We start from the raw sequence: 14175 nt of genomic DNA, 5'->3' as shown, positions 1-14175 counted from the left end.
CAAAAAAAAAAAAAAAAAAAAAAAAAAAAACAAGGCAGGGGCCCACCATTCTCAGTGCCTCAGTGGTCGTCTTCCTTGTCACAGCAAAGCCACGTGTGAGGCTATGATTGGGACCCATTGAACAAAATGTGTGATGTTTGATGGTCAACCTCCTGTTTGTCATTACGTGGGAGGGAAGTGGTGATGTTGGTTGGTTGGATGGATGCACACGATTTCACCATTATTGAGGCCATTAGGTTTAGAGCCACCACTTGTATTGTGTGTGTGTGTGTGCGTGTTTCATTCGTTTTTCTTGTTCCTACCACCCACCAAGGCAATTATTGTTGTTTTTCTCTTGTTTCAATTATGTGTTCGTTACTAGAAAAATTTCAGGTGCATTGTCAGAATAGGACTCTCCTTTTCCTGTCGCATGTTCTCTTCTGTTATAGCATGAATTTGCTTCCATTTACTTTTTTTTACTTCTTTTTATGTTCGATTTTCTAGTTGAAACACTTTCAGGATTTGTTTTAGGTCTCTTAGGTTTCGATAGAAGTGAACCTTCTAGTTTATCAAAGAAGATGGTTTAGAGGGATGAGATTTGTTTTTTCTCTTTTTTCTCCAGATGAACATTTAACAACTGTTCTTAGATTAGGTTTTTGTGTTGCATTCATGTAGCTCAGAAAATGTTTCAAATGAATATTTGGGAACACCATAGTGAAGTACGGAAAGGACAAATTTCTTAGAATTAGGGGGCTAATTTTACTTAGTAGGAGAACTCTGCAGCTGTGGTTAAGTACTTGTAAAGGTTCTGAAGTTTAGATGCAAGAAGTCTTCATTTGGTTTAGAAAGTAGGCTACCAGTTGGGAAGAACTCTTTCATTGAACTGAGATTAAGTGACCTATCAGTACACAGATTATCTCTTGCGTGGAAGTATATCTTAAATGTCCTTTGTTTTAAGAAAGAGAACGCCTTTATTTGTTGGCCACTTATAACAAGAAAAAGAGAAACTGTAGCTCCTAAAAAGAAAAAGAAAAGAATGAGCTGAAGAGAACCATTACCCAACCTTATTGGAGAAATCAATGTTTGTTTTTGTGAGATCCCATATCAGTTGAAGAGGGGAACGAAACTTTGCTTATAAGAGTGTAAAAACTTCTCCCTAGTGGACATGTTTTAAAACCTTGAAGGAAGTCCGGAAAGGAAAGCCCAAAAAGAACAATTTTGTTAGCGGTAGACTTGGGTTGTTACAAATAGTATCAGAGACAGGTATGGGGCGGTGTGCTAGCGAGGACGCTGGCCCCCAAGGAGGATGGATTATGAGATCTCACATCGGAGGAAAATGAAGCATTCTTTATAAAAGTATGAAAACTTCTTCCTAGTTGACGCATTTTAAAACCTTGAGTGGAAGTCCCAAAAAGATCCTAAAAAGAACAATATTTGCTAGGAGTGAACTTGAGTTAGTTATACTCTTCAACACCATAACTCCACTTTTTTTTTTGTTTTTTTTCCTTCAATAGGGAAGTTACCACAGTTGTATTAATTAAGTCATGTTTAACACGAAACAGAAGTACTCAGAACATGGATTGACCAATCCAAGTAGGAAGAGTGTTGGTTGGGGAGACCTGATAGTGTGTTTTAGAGGAGTTTTTGACAACTCAAAAGGAAGGCCTCCATTTTGTCAGTGTCCTCACCCTCTTTTTCGGATCCAAAACCCCATTTTCCCCACCAATTAAAGGGGGAAAAAAGAAGAACCTAACAGATTGTCAAAGGCTACACCAAAACTTTGTCCACAGGCTATGCTGGAGGATGCTAAGAAGGGCTGCAAAAGGCTGCATTGTAAGTATTTGCTGTTAATTTAAGGACTTTCCAACTTTGCCATCTAACTGACTGCTCTTTTTTCTTTTCCATGCCCTTTCTGCTTTGTTTTGGTTCCATCCCAAACCATCTGAAAAAGGGTTTATATTTCCATTTTCTGTTTCTTAAGTAGGTTTGCTTGCATTATTAGTATAACTATTATGAAGTTGTCGAGAATCTTATGTCTTTAGGTTTGAAGAAACTCGTTTGCTCTAATCTAGATAAGATTCCTCAAATAGCTGATTCTTTCTTGTTTACTGTACTGATAAGAACAACAGATTGATTGAATTCTCACCCTCGCATGGTTATGAGCCTTTATTTAGTCTCGAAATTGTTAGAAGTTTCAATTTCTTTTAGGATTGACAAGTGACGATTTGGTATGACATAGAACAATAGAACAGACCCCCAAAACAAGGAGTCTAAGTGACAAAATTTCTTGTTTAATATGTGTTGTACGAACAACAAAGGCTATAAACTAACCTTTTGATCGAGGATATAAACGTTAGTGAATTGACATACGTTCGTGTGTATATTTATTAAGAGTAATTGGATTGGATTTTTTTGGATTTAAGAAAGAACATTGAAAGCGTAAAGGAGGAAGCACGTGGGCACATGTGAAGAAGCAGAAAATGGAGAAATCAATGAAAGCAACGCTGAAAAAGGCCCACCTTAGCCTTGTTTATCTTAACAGAGAAGAACACCGAGCAAGGAAAAAAGTGTGATATTATAAGATAAGGTACATTCAAACTTGCTTTATTTTTTGTACTATGTTTCAAACTTACTTTACTACGTTGTTGATTGTTCATATGATTTTGCATCTTCAACATCCCAAATCTATGTTAATAATGGGTTTATATTTCATTTTCGTCTTTTAGTACCGAGGAGAAATCTTTTAACATTTTAGATGAAACTTCGGACTTACACGATGTAACTATATTTTTCGTATGAACTCTTATCCTAATATTCGTTATAATAGGTCACTGCCACACAATTTTAGATCTTAATTTTCCTTCAAAATTTCGAAAGATTTACATAAATTATGCGTAAGGTTTGCAACTTTTTAAAAAATAGAGATTTTTCTGTTTTTAATATTTATTTTTTGAAGTGAGGAGATCGACCAATTACGTTATGATTAGATTGATGTATTAATATCTACAAATGAAATATTTAGCGACTTAAAAAATATACATATATGCAAATTTGTCGGTATATATAGAGAATTAGACCCGAACATTTTTTGAAAGTTTAAGGGTATTTTTGATGATTTTTTTTTCTTTAATTAATTTAACCCAAAAAAAAAAAGAGAGCAAAAAAAAGCAAAAAAGTATAATGGATAAGTTTAGCGTATGCAAGTTGGCGAAGAGAACAAACGTTGGTAACGACGTCGTATGCGCACGTGTTGGAGTTGAATCTCACATAAATTGGAGCTGCCTTTATGTGTATGTATGACCCATCCTTAAATGACTTTCATCCATCCCTTTCATCATCCAACTTTAACATATCACTCTCTCTATTTCCAAACTCTCTCTCTCTCTCTACCACTCAAAATAATTTCTCTCTCCTCCCGAATGCCTGAAGTTTCAACGTGAGCCTACAAGTAAGTTACATACCGTGTATTTTATACTCATTCTTGTTATTCTTTATTTTATAGATCGATCATAAGCCACTGCTCGAGGTAGAAGTGTATGCGACGCAAGAAGGACCCTTAGATCGGGTCATATCTTATATTGATTCGAGGTAGAAGTGTATGCGACACAGGAAGGACTCTTAGATCGGGTCATATCTTATATTGACTATCTTAGACATGTTTATAAGTTAGCCCTGTAATTGAATTAAATTTTTTGTTTATCCTATTTTACAAAATTGAAAATTTTTATGGCCCTTTTTACCTTGGAGTCCACGTGGGAGGTTCATGATTTGAAGCCTCGAAGCAGATCGTTACATGTCAGCACATACTCTCACGTGCTAAGTCTCCTTGTCTACGTGCCAACACATACTATCCATTTGTTAGATCCTATATCTTTGAGATAGTGATAGATTTTATGAGCGTGCGCATAGTTGTGATCTTGCTAGCTATGCCCCAAAGTGGGGACACACCTAAGAATTGAACTGAACTCAAACCCGAACCCAATGAGCTTGACCATCCATACCAAACGATGCCTAAATTTGAAGTTCACTTCGAGATGGGTTCATATAATACACCTAAGTCGACCCCTTGGGACCGAGTATGATAATGACGTACACTCCGTACTTTAAAATAAAAAAATTTGAGGACTATAGTTTAGTCATGCCCCATGGGTCGACCCATTTATTATGGGTAAATCTCAAACCCAAGGGTTACCTTGCGATAGGTTACACTCGAAAACATAAATTAGTTTCTTCGAGGCTGAGTGTGTGGTCGTGGCTTAAAAACCTTGCCTTGAACAAAAGATGTACACTCGAGCTAGATTATGGAAGAATAACAGGTTGAATCGCGAACCAACTCGTGAGTGGGGCCCATTATTATGGGTAAATTTGAGCTCTAAGTACAATGAGCTCGTCAGCCAATCATAAGATGAACAAACACACAAGTTGAGCTCTAACTAACGGGCTCAATATGACACGAGAGCTCACTTTGGGCCAAAATCTATCGACCCATAGACCGAATCAAACGACTTTTAGTCTGGTTCAACTTGACACTCACCTCCCAAAAACTTAGAAAAAGGAAGAGGAGGAGCACCAACAAAGATATTCTCACAATGCCCTTACTCTCGGTACACTTAAAAAAAATGACAACCTATTTAAGCAGCACCACATTATTACTCGATTTTCGCAAATAACTTCCTTTCGTTTCTTCTTTTAGTTCGTGAGGACCTACAAGAGCTTACTTGGTGCATTAATATATTAATATGGTATATTAGAAATTCAATGACATTAATACAAGAGCTTGACTTGCTAATATATATATATAGAATTTAGTAAGGGGGTAAAAAGGGTAGGAGAGAGAAGTATTAAATATAAATAATAATGTGAGAAGACAATGAGACATTGATACCTTCAATTATTTTGCCCACATGATTGGGACATCCCATATTTATGACTATTTACTGTTCCACCCATCTAAATTCATCCCTCCCAACTTTCAAATTCTCTAACATTTTCCAACAAACTCCTCCAAATAAATCCCAATCCATTCCATCATTCCTTAATTATGCTTCTTTACTTCAAAAAAGTCGATTGCCTTTAATTCAAGTTTATTATTAAAAATTTAAATATAAATCTTGTTGGACCGCTAATTTAGGGAATCATATGAGTTTATAGTCGAGGAATACTTTTTGTATTGGGATGAGGCCTTTTGGGGAAGCACAAAGCAAAACCACGAGAGCTTATGATCAAAGTGGACAATATCATACCATTGTGTGGGATGAGGCATTTTGAGGAAGCTCAAAACAAAACCACGAGAGCTTATGATCAAAGTGGACAATATCATACCATTGTGAGATCCGTGATTACTAACATGGTGTCAGAGCATATCATTTTTGACATGATATCAAAGCCATGTTCTAAACTTAGTCTGCCATAAAAATCCTCAAATGTCTAACAAACTATTGTGAGCCTCCAAGGCATAGTCAAAAAGTGACTAAAGTATTGAATAGGATCAAGGAATACTATCTCTGTAGGTATAGTATTCCACTGTAGGTATGAGGCCTCTTAAGGAAGCTCAAAGCAAAACCATGAGAGCTTAAGCAGACCTCAGTTTAGATCAGACATGACATGATATCAGAGCATATCATTTTCAACCGATCCAACTAATTAAAAAATATATTTTCAATCAAATTCTCGGAATAGAAAGAAAATAATTGAGGAAAGAAAATAAAATTACCAAACCCTAATTACCTAAGTTCATGTGATCATCTTTCTCTTATTATATTAAAGAGAATCAAAATTAGGTGCCACTTTTCAATTAAAAAAAATTAAAAGAAAAAAAAAATGAAGATTAGAAATGTGTACAATAAAATATTTCATAACAATACACGAATAATATTGGTGAAAGGAAAAAAGAAAAAGAAAAAAAGATTAAACGGAAACACCTGGCATTACAAGCCTTGGATGTGGCTTCTACGAATTTGTTCTGAAGCTTTGTTGTTGATCAGCCGGAGTGCCGGCGAGAAGCTCGGCGACGGCTGTCATGGCGCGGACCTGCATCTGTAGAGCGGCGATATAATCCGTAGCTTCGTCAAGGAGGTTCGGGAATGAGATTTTACGGCAGCCGGGAACCAGGCGGCCGAGAGTTTGAACTTTCCTCTGTACCGTCGGCAATTTTCTCGTCTCGTACCTAATTTTCACTTTCTTCGGCCGGAAACAGTTTCCAGCCGGCTTCGCCTTCTTGTGCTTCTTGAGTTTGAGTTCGAGCCGATTCGTCAGGATGGCTCTGCTCCAGCGAGTCTTGCCTTTGGCGGCAACGGCAAGGACTGTGTCCGCCGTCTCGCGGACTTTTCGGCCGTTGATCGAAGATTTCGCTGGCGGCGATGCGGTTCTCCGAGTTACGCGGTGAAGTGCCTCGACTAGTTTCGAAGAGTAAATCTGTTGCTCCGTCTCTGTTCTCCACCGTCTTTTTAAATCCGTAGATCTGGCGCTACAAATCTCCGCCGCTTGATTCTCCGATTCGATTTTTCGGCGTTTCCTCGGCCGCTGCTCCGTGAAATCAGAACTTCTCGACTCTTCTAAGTTCGAAGCAATCGCATCCATCTCAAGAAATCAATCCGCAACACACAAGCACAATCACAAGCACAAAAACCGTCAAAGCTTAAACAATCTGCAAACGAAATGAACAAAATCACAAACAAAAATCAAGCCAGAAGTAACGAAAATTTTCATGATTCCAGATTCCAGAACACAGACTTCATAATTTCCATAATGCTAACGCAAAATGAAATCAAATTTCCATAGAAAGAAACAGAGAGTGTTCCTGTGGAGCAGGAGGATACTAAATCCACAAAAAAAATCCTCCGAACCACATCGACATCAACAATGAAGAAAAGTACAGATCGTAAACGAAATCAAAGAAGAGAAACATATAGAATCCATAACTAGAGAACGAAAGGAATTGTAAAACATATAATACCTTTGGATTTCAGCAAGGAAAATTGAGCCAGAGAGGCGAAAATGAGAATTGGTTAGAGCTTGAGAATGGTTGGCAATGGAGGAAGCTAGAGAGAGAGAGAGAGAGAGAGAGAGGGTTTAGGTTTGGTTGAGGAGAAGAAAAGGAAGAAGGGAGGCTAATTTTTAAAGAAAGCAGAAGCAACCACGCGGCCTCTTCTTAATCACATCAATTTATTGTCCTCTCTCTCTCTCTCCACTATTTATTAATCTTTATCCTTTATCCATTTTTAATTTCTTTTTCTAATTAATTAATTAATTAATTTTATTATAATAGACTAATAGTCTAAGGTCAATATAAACGGTATACACATATAACATATAGATCGAGTATAGAAGATTATCGGTACCAGAAAGATCATCACGAACCCTTATCTGGGGTGAAGCCGAATTCTATGACCATGAAGTAGTGGAGGTTCGAGAATTGGTAGGCTCTAGGGTTGATTTGATTGACACCGTCTAGAAACATGACGTTCAACATCGTCAAGGAGAAGATAACGTTGAATCTGATGAGGACACTGTCGAATATGTACGAAAAACTGTCTGATATGGACAATGTATATTTGATGCAAAATTTTTTCAATTTACAGATATCTGAAGGTGGAAATTAATTTCGAAGATGAAACTAAAACATTGATTTTGATGTCATCTTTACCCGAGTCTTGGGATATTGCTGTTGCTGTCATCAACAGTTCTTGGGGTTTTGAGAAACTAAAGACAACCTTCTAGCTCCACGCGGCATTGTTCCGTCAGGCTTTCGCCCATTGCGGAAAATTCTTCACTGCTGCCTCCCATAGGAGGCTGGGCCGTGTCTCAGTCCCAGTGTGGCTGATCATGCTCTCGGACTAGCTACTGATCATCACCTTGGTAAACTATTGCCTCACTAACTAGCTAATCAAACGCGAGCTCCTCCTCGAGCGGATCCCTCCTTTTGCTCCTCAGTGTACGGGGTATTAGCAGCTGTTTCTAGCTGTTGTTCCCCTCCTAAGGGCAGGTTTTTACACGTTACTCACCCATCCGCCACTAGAAACACCACTTCCCGTCCGACATGCAAGTGTTAAGCATGTCACCAGCGTTCATCCTGAGCTAGGATCGAACTCTCCATGAGATTCATAGTTGCATTACTTATAGCTTCCTTGTTCGTAGACAAAGCTAATTCAGTCTTGGAGATTAAAGAAGAGAAATGCATGTACAGATACCTTTATTGATAATTTTCGGTAGGAAGGTATGAGTATATTTCTTGAAAACAAGACAAATCTGCTTACCACCTTTAAGAGGTGGAAGACTGAAGTTGAATTTAGAACGATTTGGAGATCAAATGTTTGAGGTCTGACGATGGAGAAGAGTATGACAAGTCAGAATTCAAAGTAGTCTGTGCAACCGAGAGAATCATCTTAACGAGAACAGTTTTCGATAAGGTAAGACAAAGCAGTAATGCTGAAAGGATGAGCAAAACATTGAATGAGTGGATAAGAAGTATAAGGATTCATTACGGTTTGAAGATATTTTGGGTTGAGTTTGTGAATACAATAGCTTACTCGATATATGATATGGTACGATCCGTTTGACGAAAATTATGACTATGATATGATTTATGTTATGGTACGATACGTTTGACGATACGACGCATATAGTGATATACTTTATGATATGACATGTTATGTTGGGAGACATGATATGCTTATGATATGATACACGTGACATGATAAGATGTATGATATGAATGACATGCAATAAGATATTTCGACATGATACACAACTCCGAAATTACATGAAAATTATGATAATGATATGTAGGAAAACGCTAGAGGAGTTGTCATACATGATAATGAGAAAGGACAAATGTTGGGACCTCATGCGTTGTTCTATATTCATGCATCGGGGATACCTCTCTTTTTACGATGGTACAGACGCGTACATTACGAGGCAGAAAAACGATCATTATAGTTATCATAATGCTGCGACGATTAGGCAGGAAAACAATCATTATGTTTATCCTAATGCTGCGACGGTTGCTATTCCTAAACAGGTGTTCGACATCAACAGCGACCAGAGAATGCTCGCTCGACAAGAAAGGGGCCCAAGAGGTGTACGAACTGGCTGGTGGGTCCATACTCGGACGTGTGGACCATGTGTAGAACAGTAAATACACATCCAATTAGCCCGTTTAGGATAGCCGCCTAAAAAATATAGACTAATATGACAGATTTCACTCATGATTGTGTGTGTTTGCATTTAATCCCAACAGTGGGGTCACTTACAAACTATTTATTGAAATACTCAAGTCACGTTCTACTTCTATTTCAAGTAAAAGCAAGACATCCCTGTACGGGTGACAATCCTATACGGGTGACGATGACATCGCAATTCGAGACCATGGTACTTGATAGGGTAGTTGTATTTATTTTCTTAGCTACTTCTATTTCAAGTAAAAGCAAGACATCCTTGTACGGGTGACAGTCCTGTACGGGTGACGATGACATCGCAATTCGAGACCATGGTACTTGATAGGGTAGTTGTATTTATTTTCTTAGCTACTTCTATTTCAAGTAAAAGCAAGACATCCTTGTACGGGTGACAGTCCTGTACGGGTGACGATGACATCGCAATTCGAGACCATGGTACTTGCATAGGGTAGTTGTATTTATTTTCTTAGCTACTTCTATTTCAAGTAAAAGCAAGACATCCTTGTACGGGTGACAGTCCTGTACGGGTGACGATGACATCGCAATTCGAGACCATGGTACATGCATAGGGTAGTTGTATTTATTTTCTTAGCTACTTCTATTTCAAGTAAAAGCAAGACATCCTTGTACGGGTGACAGTCCTGTACGGGTGACGATGACATCGCAATTCGAGACCATGGTACTTGCATAGGGTAGTTGTATTTATTTTCTTAGCTACTTCTATTTCAAGTAAAAGCAAGACATCCTTGTACGGGTGACAGTCCTGTACGGGTGACGATGACATCGCAATTCGAGACCATGGTACATGCATAGGGTAGTTGTATTTATTTTCTTAGCTACTTCTATTTCAAGTAAAAGCAAGACATCCTTGTACGGGTGACAGTCCTGTACGGGTGACGATGACATCGCAATTCGAGACCATGGTACTTGATAGGGTAGTTGTATTTATTTTCTTAGCTACTTCTATTTCAAGTAAAAGCAAGACATCCTTGTACGGGTGACAGTCCTATACGGGTGACGATGACATCGCAATTCGAGACCATGGTACTTGATAGGGTAGTTGTATTTATTTTCTTAGCTACTTCTATTTCAAGTAAAAGCAAGACATCCTTGTACGGGTGACAGTCCTGTACGGGTGACGATGACATCGCAATTCGAGACCATGGTACTTGATAGGGTAGTTGTATTTATTTTCTTAGCTACTTCTATTTCAAGTAAAAGCAAGACATCCTTGTACGGGTGACAGTCCTGTACGGGTGACGATGACATCGCAATTCGAGACCATGGTACATGCATAGGGTAGTTGTATTTATTTTCTTAGCTACTTCTATTTCAAGTAAAAGCAAGACATCCTTGTACGGGTGACAGTCCTGTACAGGTGATAGTCCTGTACTGGTGACGATGACAACGCAATTCGAGAATATGGTTCATGCATAGGGTAGTTGTACTTATTTTCTTAGACTTAAGATAGAATATGACGTTTTTAATTTTAATGCTTACGTATTTTATTTAGTATTTCGTTGTGTCATTTTAAAGATGTTTTCGAACACGTAAGTCCATGACAATATTTTAAGATGAAGTTTATGTATTATAATAAAGTTTAAACGCTCATTTCCGCACAAAATGATTATGTTACGATGACAATAGCGTAGCAACTTTAGGTAAGTAGAAATCTAGGGTCGTTACATCTCCCGTGAAAATCGAACCTATTTACAATACTCATATTTTAAATTAAGGTCATCGTGATCCTCAATATTTCTCATCTTTTTAAGATTGTTTTAATCAAGAGTTGAATAAACAAATCCTTAGAATTAACAACAAAAAGATTCATGCTTATCCATAACCAACACATTAATAAATTAATAATCTAATATGATGAAACCCATGACGCCTGAAGTTCTGGATAAGGACGTTCATTTAATCTCGGGGCCATGAGCTGCCTCTAGTCAACTTCTCCCGACTCGATAGTTATATGTTGTAAGCCGTTGTTGTTGTCTTTTTGCTTGCATTACATATAACGCCAATTTCAATCTTTCAAATCTTGCTTCCAAAACTCTCTTCGAAATCTCTCTGTTCTCGTTTTCTAAAACTTTTAAAGTGGGGCCAGAGGCTCGCGTATACGTCGTTTGACCGTAGGCGATGCAAGAACAAATTGGCTTACTCACTTGTTGCTGGAAAGTGAGTGCTACCCGCAAGTCCGCTGTCATCAAAAGTACGTGTTAAACTAAAAATTGAGATTACATTTTCCGCCTCCGACCTTGACCTCCGTGCATCACCCTAATTTTCGCCTTGTTTTTAATTATTTCTGAAATTTCGAAGTTTTTAAAAAAGTTTTAAAATGGGTTTTAAAGTTTTTAAAAAATTTTATTTTTATAGTTTTTAAAACGGGTTAAGAATATTAATAAAATTTTTGAAAATTCAGGTATATTTTTATTAATTGAGCAAAAGATTATGGTATAATATTAAAATTAAATTTAAAAAATATTTTATGTTTGAACAGGACAGTCAGAAAAAACAAGACAAGGTTTAAGAAAAGGCATATGATTGGTTTGTGTTCCATTGTCCCCTAACATGTGTTATGAATATAATTAATGCCCTTTCTCATAATATAATAATCTCTCCCATTTCCTAATAATTCATATCCACTTCACAACTAAACCATTTCTTTCTCATTTGTCAACGATTTGACCCGGTTTAAAATATTTTTGAAGTAATAAAAATTAAAAGTCATTCCAAATAGACCTTACGGCTAGTCACCCAAGAAAGCCAAAGCATATTTTCCTTTTCGTCTTGCCTCGAGGCCTTACGAGTCTGTGGGCATAGTCAAACAAGCCTCGTACTCAGATACAGGTGAAGTATTAGAGGTTAAAAAAGACCCGACCATAAATAAAAAAGTCAGAAAGAAGAAGAGAGAACCATATATAGAAGAGTACCATCAGTATTGTGTAACAAAAAAAAAGACATAAATCTCGTTTAAGACAAGCTTGTCAGGATTAGATTAGCAGACTATGGATAGGTCAAGACGTCGAGTAAAGTTTCTGTCATCTCCAAAAGCGGGGTGGTTAGGTTCGAGTTTGAACCAATCGCGTGGTCAGACACAATCTAACAGTAGTATATAATTAGAAGTGAGAAAAGCTAAATCTCTGTCATCTGTCTCCTTCCACGCAAGACAACTAGGATCAAATGGTTTACAATAATGCTAAGAAAGAAGCAGATCAAGATCAAAATCTGTAACGACCTAGATCCACCGCTAATAGATATTGTCCTCTTTGGGCTTTCCCTTTCGGGCTTCCCCTCAAGGCTTTAAAACGCGTATGCTAGGGGAAGGTTTCCACTACACCCTTATAAATGGTGGTTTGTTCTCCTCCCCAACCAATGTGGGACATCACAATCCACCTCCTTTCGGGGCCCAGCGTCCTCGCTGACACTCTTTCCTTCCTCCAATTGATGTGGGACCGCCCCCAAATCCACCCCCTTTGGGGCCCAGCGTCCTTACTGGCACACCGCCTCGTGTCTACCCCTTCGGGGAACAGCGAGAAGGCTAGCACATCTTCCGGTGTCTATTTCTGATACCATTTGTAACGACCTATATCCACCGCTAGTAGATATTGTCCTCTTTGGGCTTACCCTTTCGGGTTTCCCCTCAAGGCTTTAAAACACGTCTACTAGGGAAAGGTTTCCACACCCTTATAAATGGTGGTTTGTTCTCCTCCCCAACCAATGTGAGACATCACAAGATCAAATCCCGTTAAATTGATTTCTACCTAGTAGAACTTAACCATTTAATCCCGCACCCTACAAGGGTTCGAACGCAAAGTCTCTTGCTCGATACCGTATTACAACACCAATAAACCCAAAAGTACAAGCTTATAAGCGGGTGGTTTAATACTTTAACACGAAAACAATTAGTCAAACAAGTCGTAAGAGCTTTGTATTTGAAAAACAATGAACAGAACATTGAGACAGCGAGGTGGTTCTTTGACGAAAATTATGATTCGAAGAACAGAACATGGTGTGTAATGGAAGAAAAGCTGGCATTGTTGTAGATTAAAGATATGCATATTCATCTCACATGGTCTGGTCAGTCTAAAGATCTGTCTTTTTCATACTAAACAATTATAAGCATATCTGAAATGGTGTATACAATATTATGAACGTGCATTTGATTAATGTCTGTCTAGGTGTGCATTGTACATGCGAATTTTATAAGAAATTCAACAACTTACTTGGACCTTGGAAAATACGGATGTGTGACGATGTGATGTTCCCGTTACTCGAGCCAAGACGATGACAGATTGCCCGACCGCTATAAGATTCACAACAAGAAGGTACCTAATGTGGGTCCTTGGAAGAAACCTGGTATTCAAAAGCTCACCGACAAGCCTACCGCTAGCAAATATTGTCCTATTTGGACCTTCTCTGATGAGCTTTCCTTCAAGGTTTTAAAAAGTGTCTAGTAGGGAGAGGTTTTCACGCCCTTATAAGGAATGCTTCGTTCCCCTTTCCAACCGATGTGGGACCTCCTAGCATCCTCGCTCGCACACCGTCAAGTATCTAGCTTTGATACTATTTGTAACAGCCCAAGCCCATCACTTGCAGATATTGTCCTCTTTAAATTTTTCTCTCTGAGTTTCTTCTCAAGGTTTTAAAACACATCTAGTAAGGAGAGATTTCCATACCCTTATAAAGAATGCTTCGTTCCCCTCTCCAGCCAAGGTGGGATCTCACAATCCACCCCCCTTGGGTGCCTAGTGTCCTTGCTGGCACGTCACCCAGTGCCTAGCTTTGATACTATTTGTAATAGTCCAAGCCCACCACTAGCAGATATTATCCTCTTTGGGCTTTCCCTTCTGAGGTTTTAAAACGCGTCTAATAGGGAGAGGTTTCCACACCCTTATAGGAATGCTTCGTTCCCCTCTCCAGTCAAGGTGGGATCTCACAATCCACCCCCCTTGGGTGCCTAGCGTCCTCGCTGGCACACCGCCCTGTGTCTAGCTTTGATACTATTTGTAACAGCCCA

At 38.5% G+C, this 14175-nt stretch overlaps 1 protein-coding gene and 1 long non-coding RNA gene across 2 annotated transcripts; one reads left to right on the top strand and one right to left on the bottom strand.

Annotated features, from left to right (window-relative positions):
- Positions 1–1487: 1487 nt before the first annotated feature.
- Positions 1488–3646, top strand: LOC111461992. Its single transcript, XR_002713683.1, has 3 exons — positions 1488–1812; positions 2403–2566; positions 3482–3646. It is a non-coding gene; the product is annotated as an uncharacterized LOC111461992 (long non-coding RNA).
- Positions 3647–5800: 2154 nt separating this feature from the next.
- Positions 5801–7111, bottom strand: LOC111461990 (transcription factor bHLH149-like). Its single transcript, XM_023105642.1, has 2 exons — positions 6935–7111; positions 5801–6625 (listed from the first exon to the last, which is right to left on the bottom strand). Exon 2 carries the CDS (start codon positions 6556–6558, stop codon positions 5929–5931), a length of 630 nt encoding a protein of 209 aa, XP_022961410.1. The 5' UTR covers positions 6559–6625; positions 6935–7111; the 3' UTR covers positions 5801–5928.
- Positions 7112–14175: the final 7064 nt, after the last annotated feature.

This window comes from Cucurbita moschata, unplaced genomic scaffold (genome assembly GCF_002738365.1).
Source record: "Cucurbita moschata cultivar Rifu unplaced genomic scaffold, Cmos_1.0 Cmo_Scf00026, whole genome shotgun sequence".
Classification (NCBI taxonomy): domain Eukaryota; kingdom Viridiplantae; phylum Streptophyta; class Magnoliopsida; order Cucurbitales; family Cucurbitaceae; genus Cucurbita; species Cucurbita moschata.
This window is presented reverse-complemented; position numbering and strand designations above follow the sequence as displayed.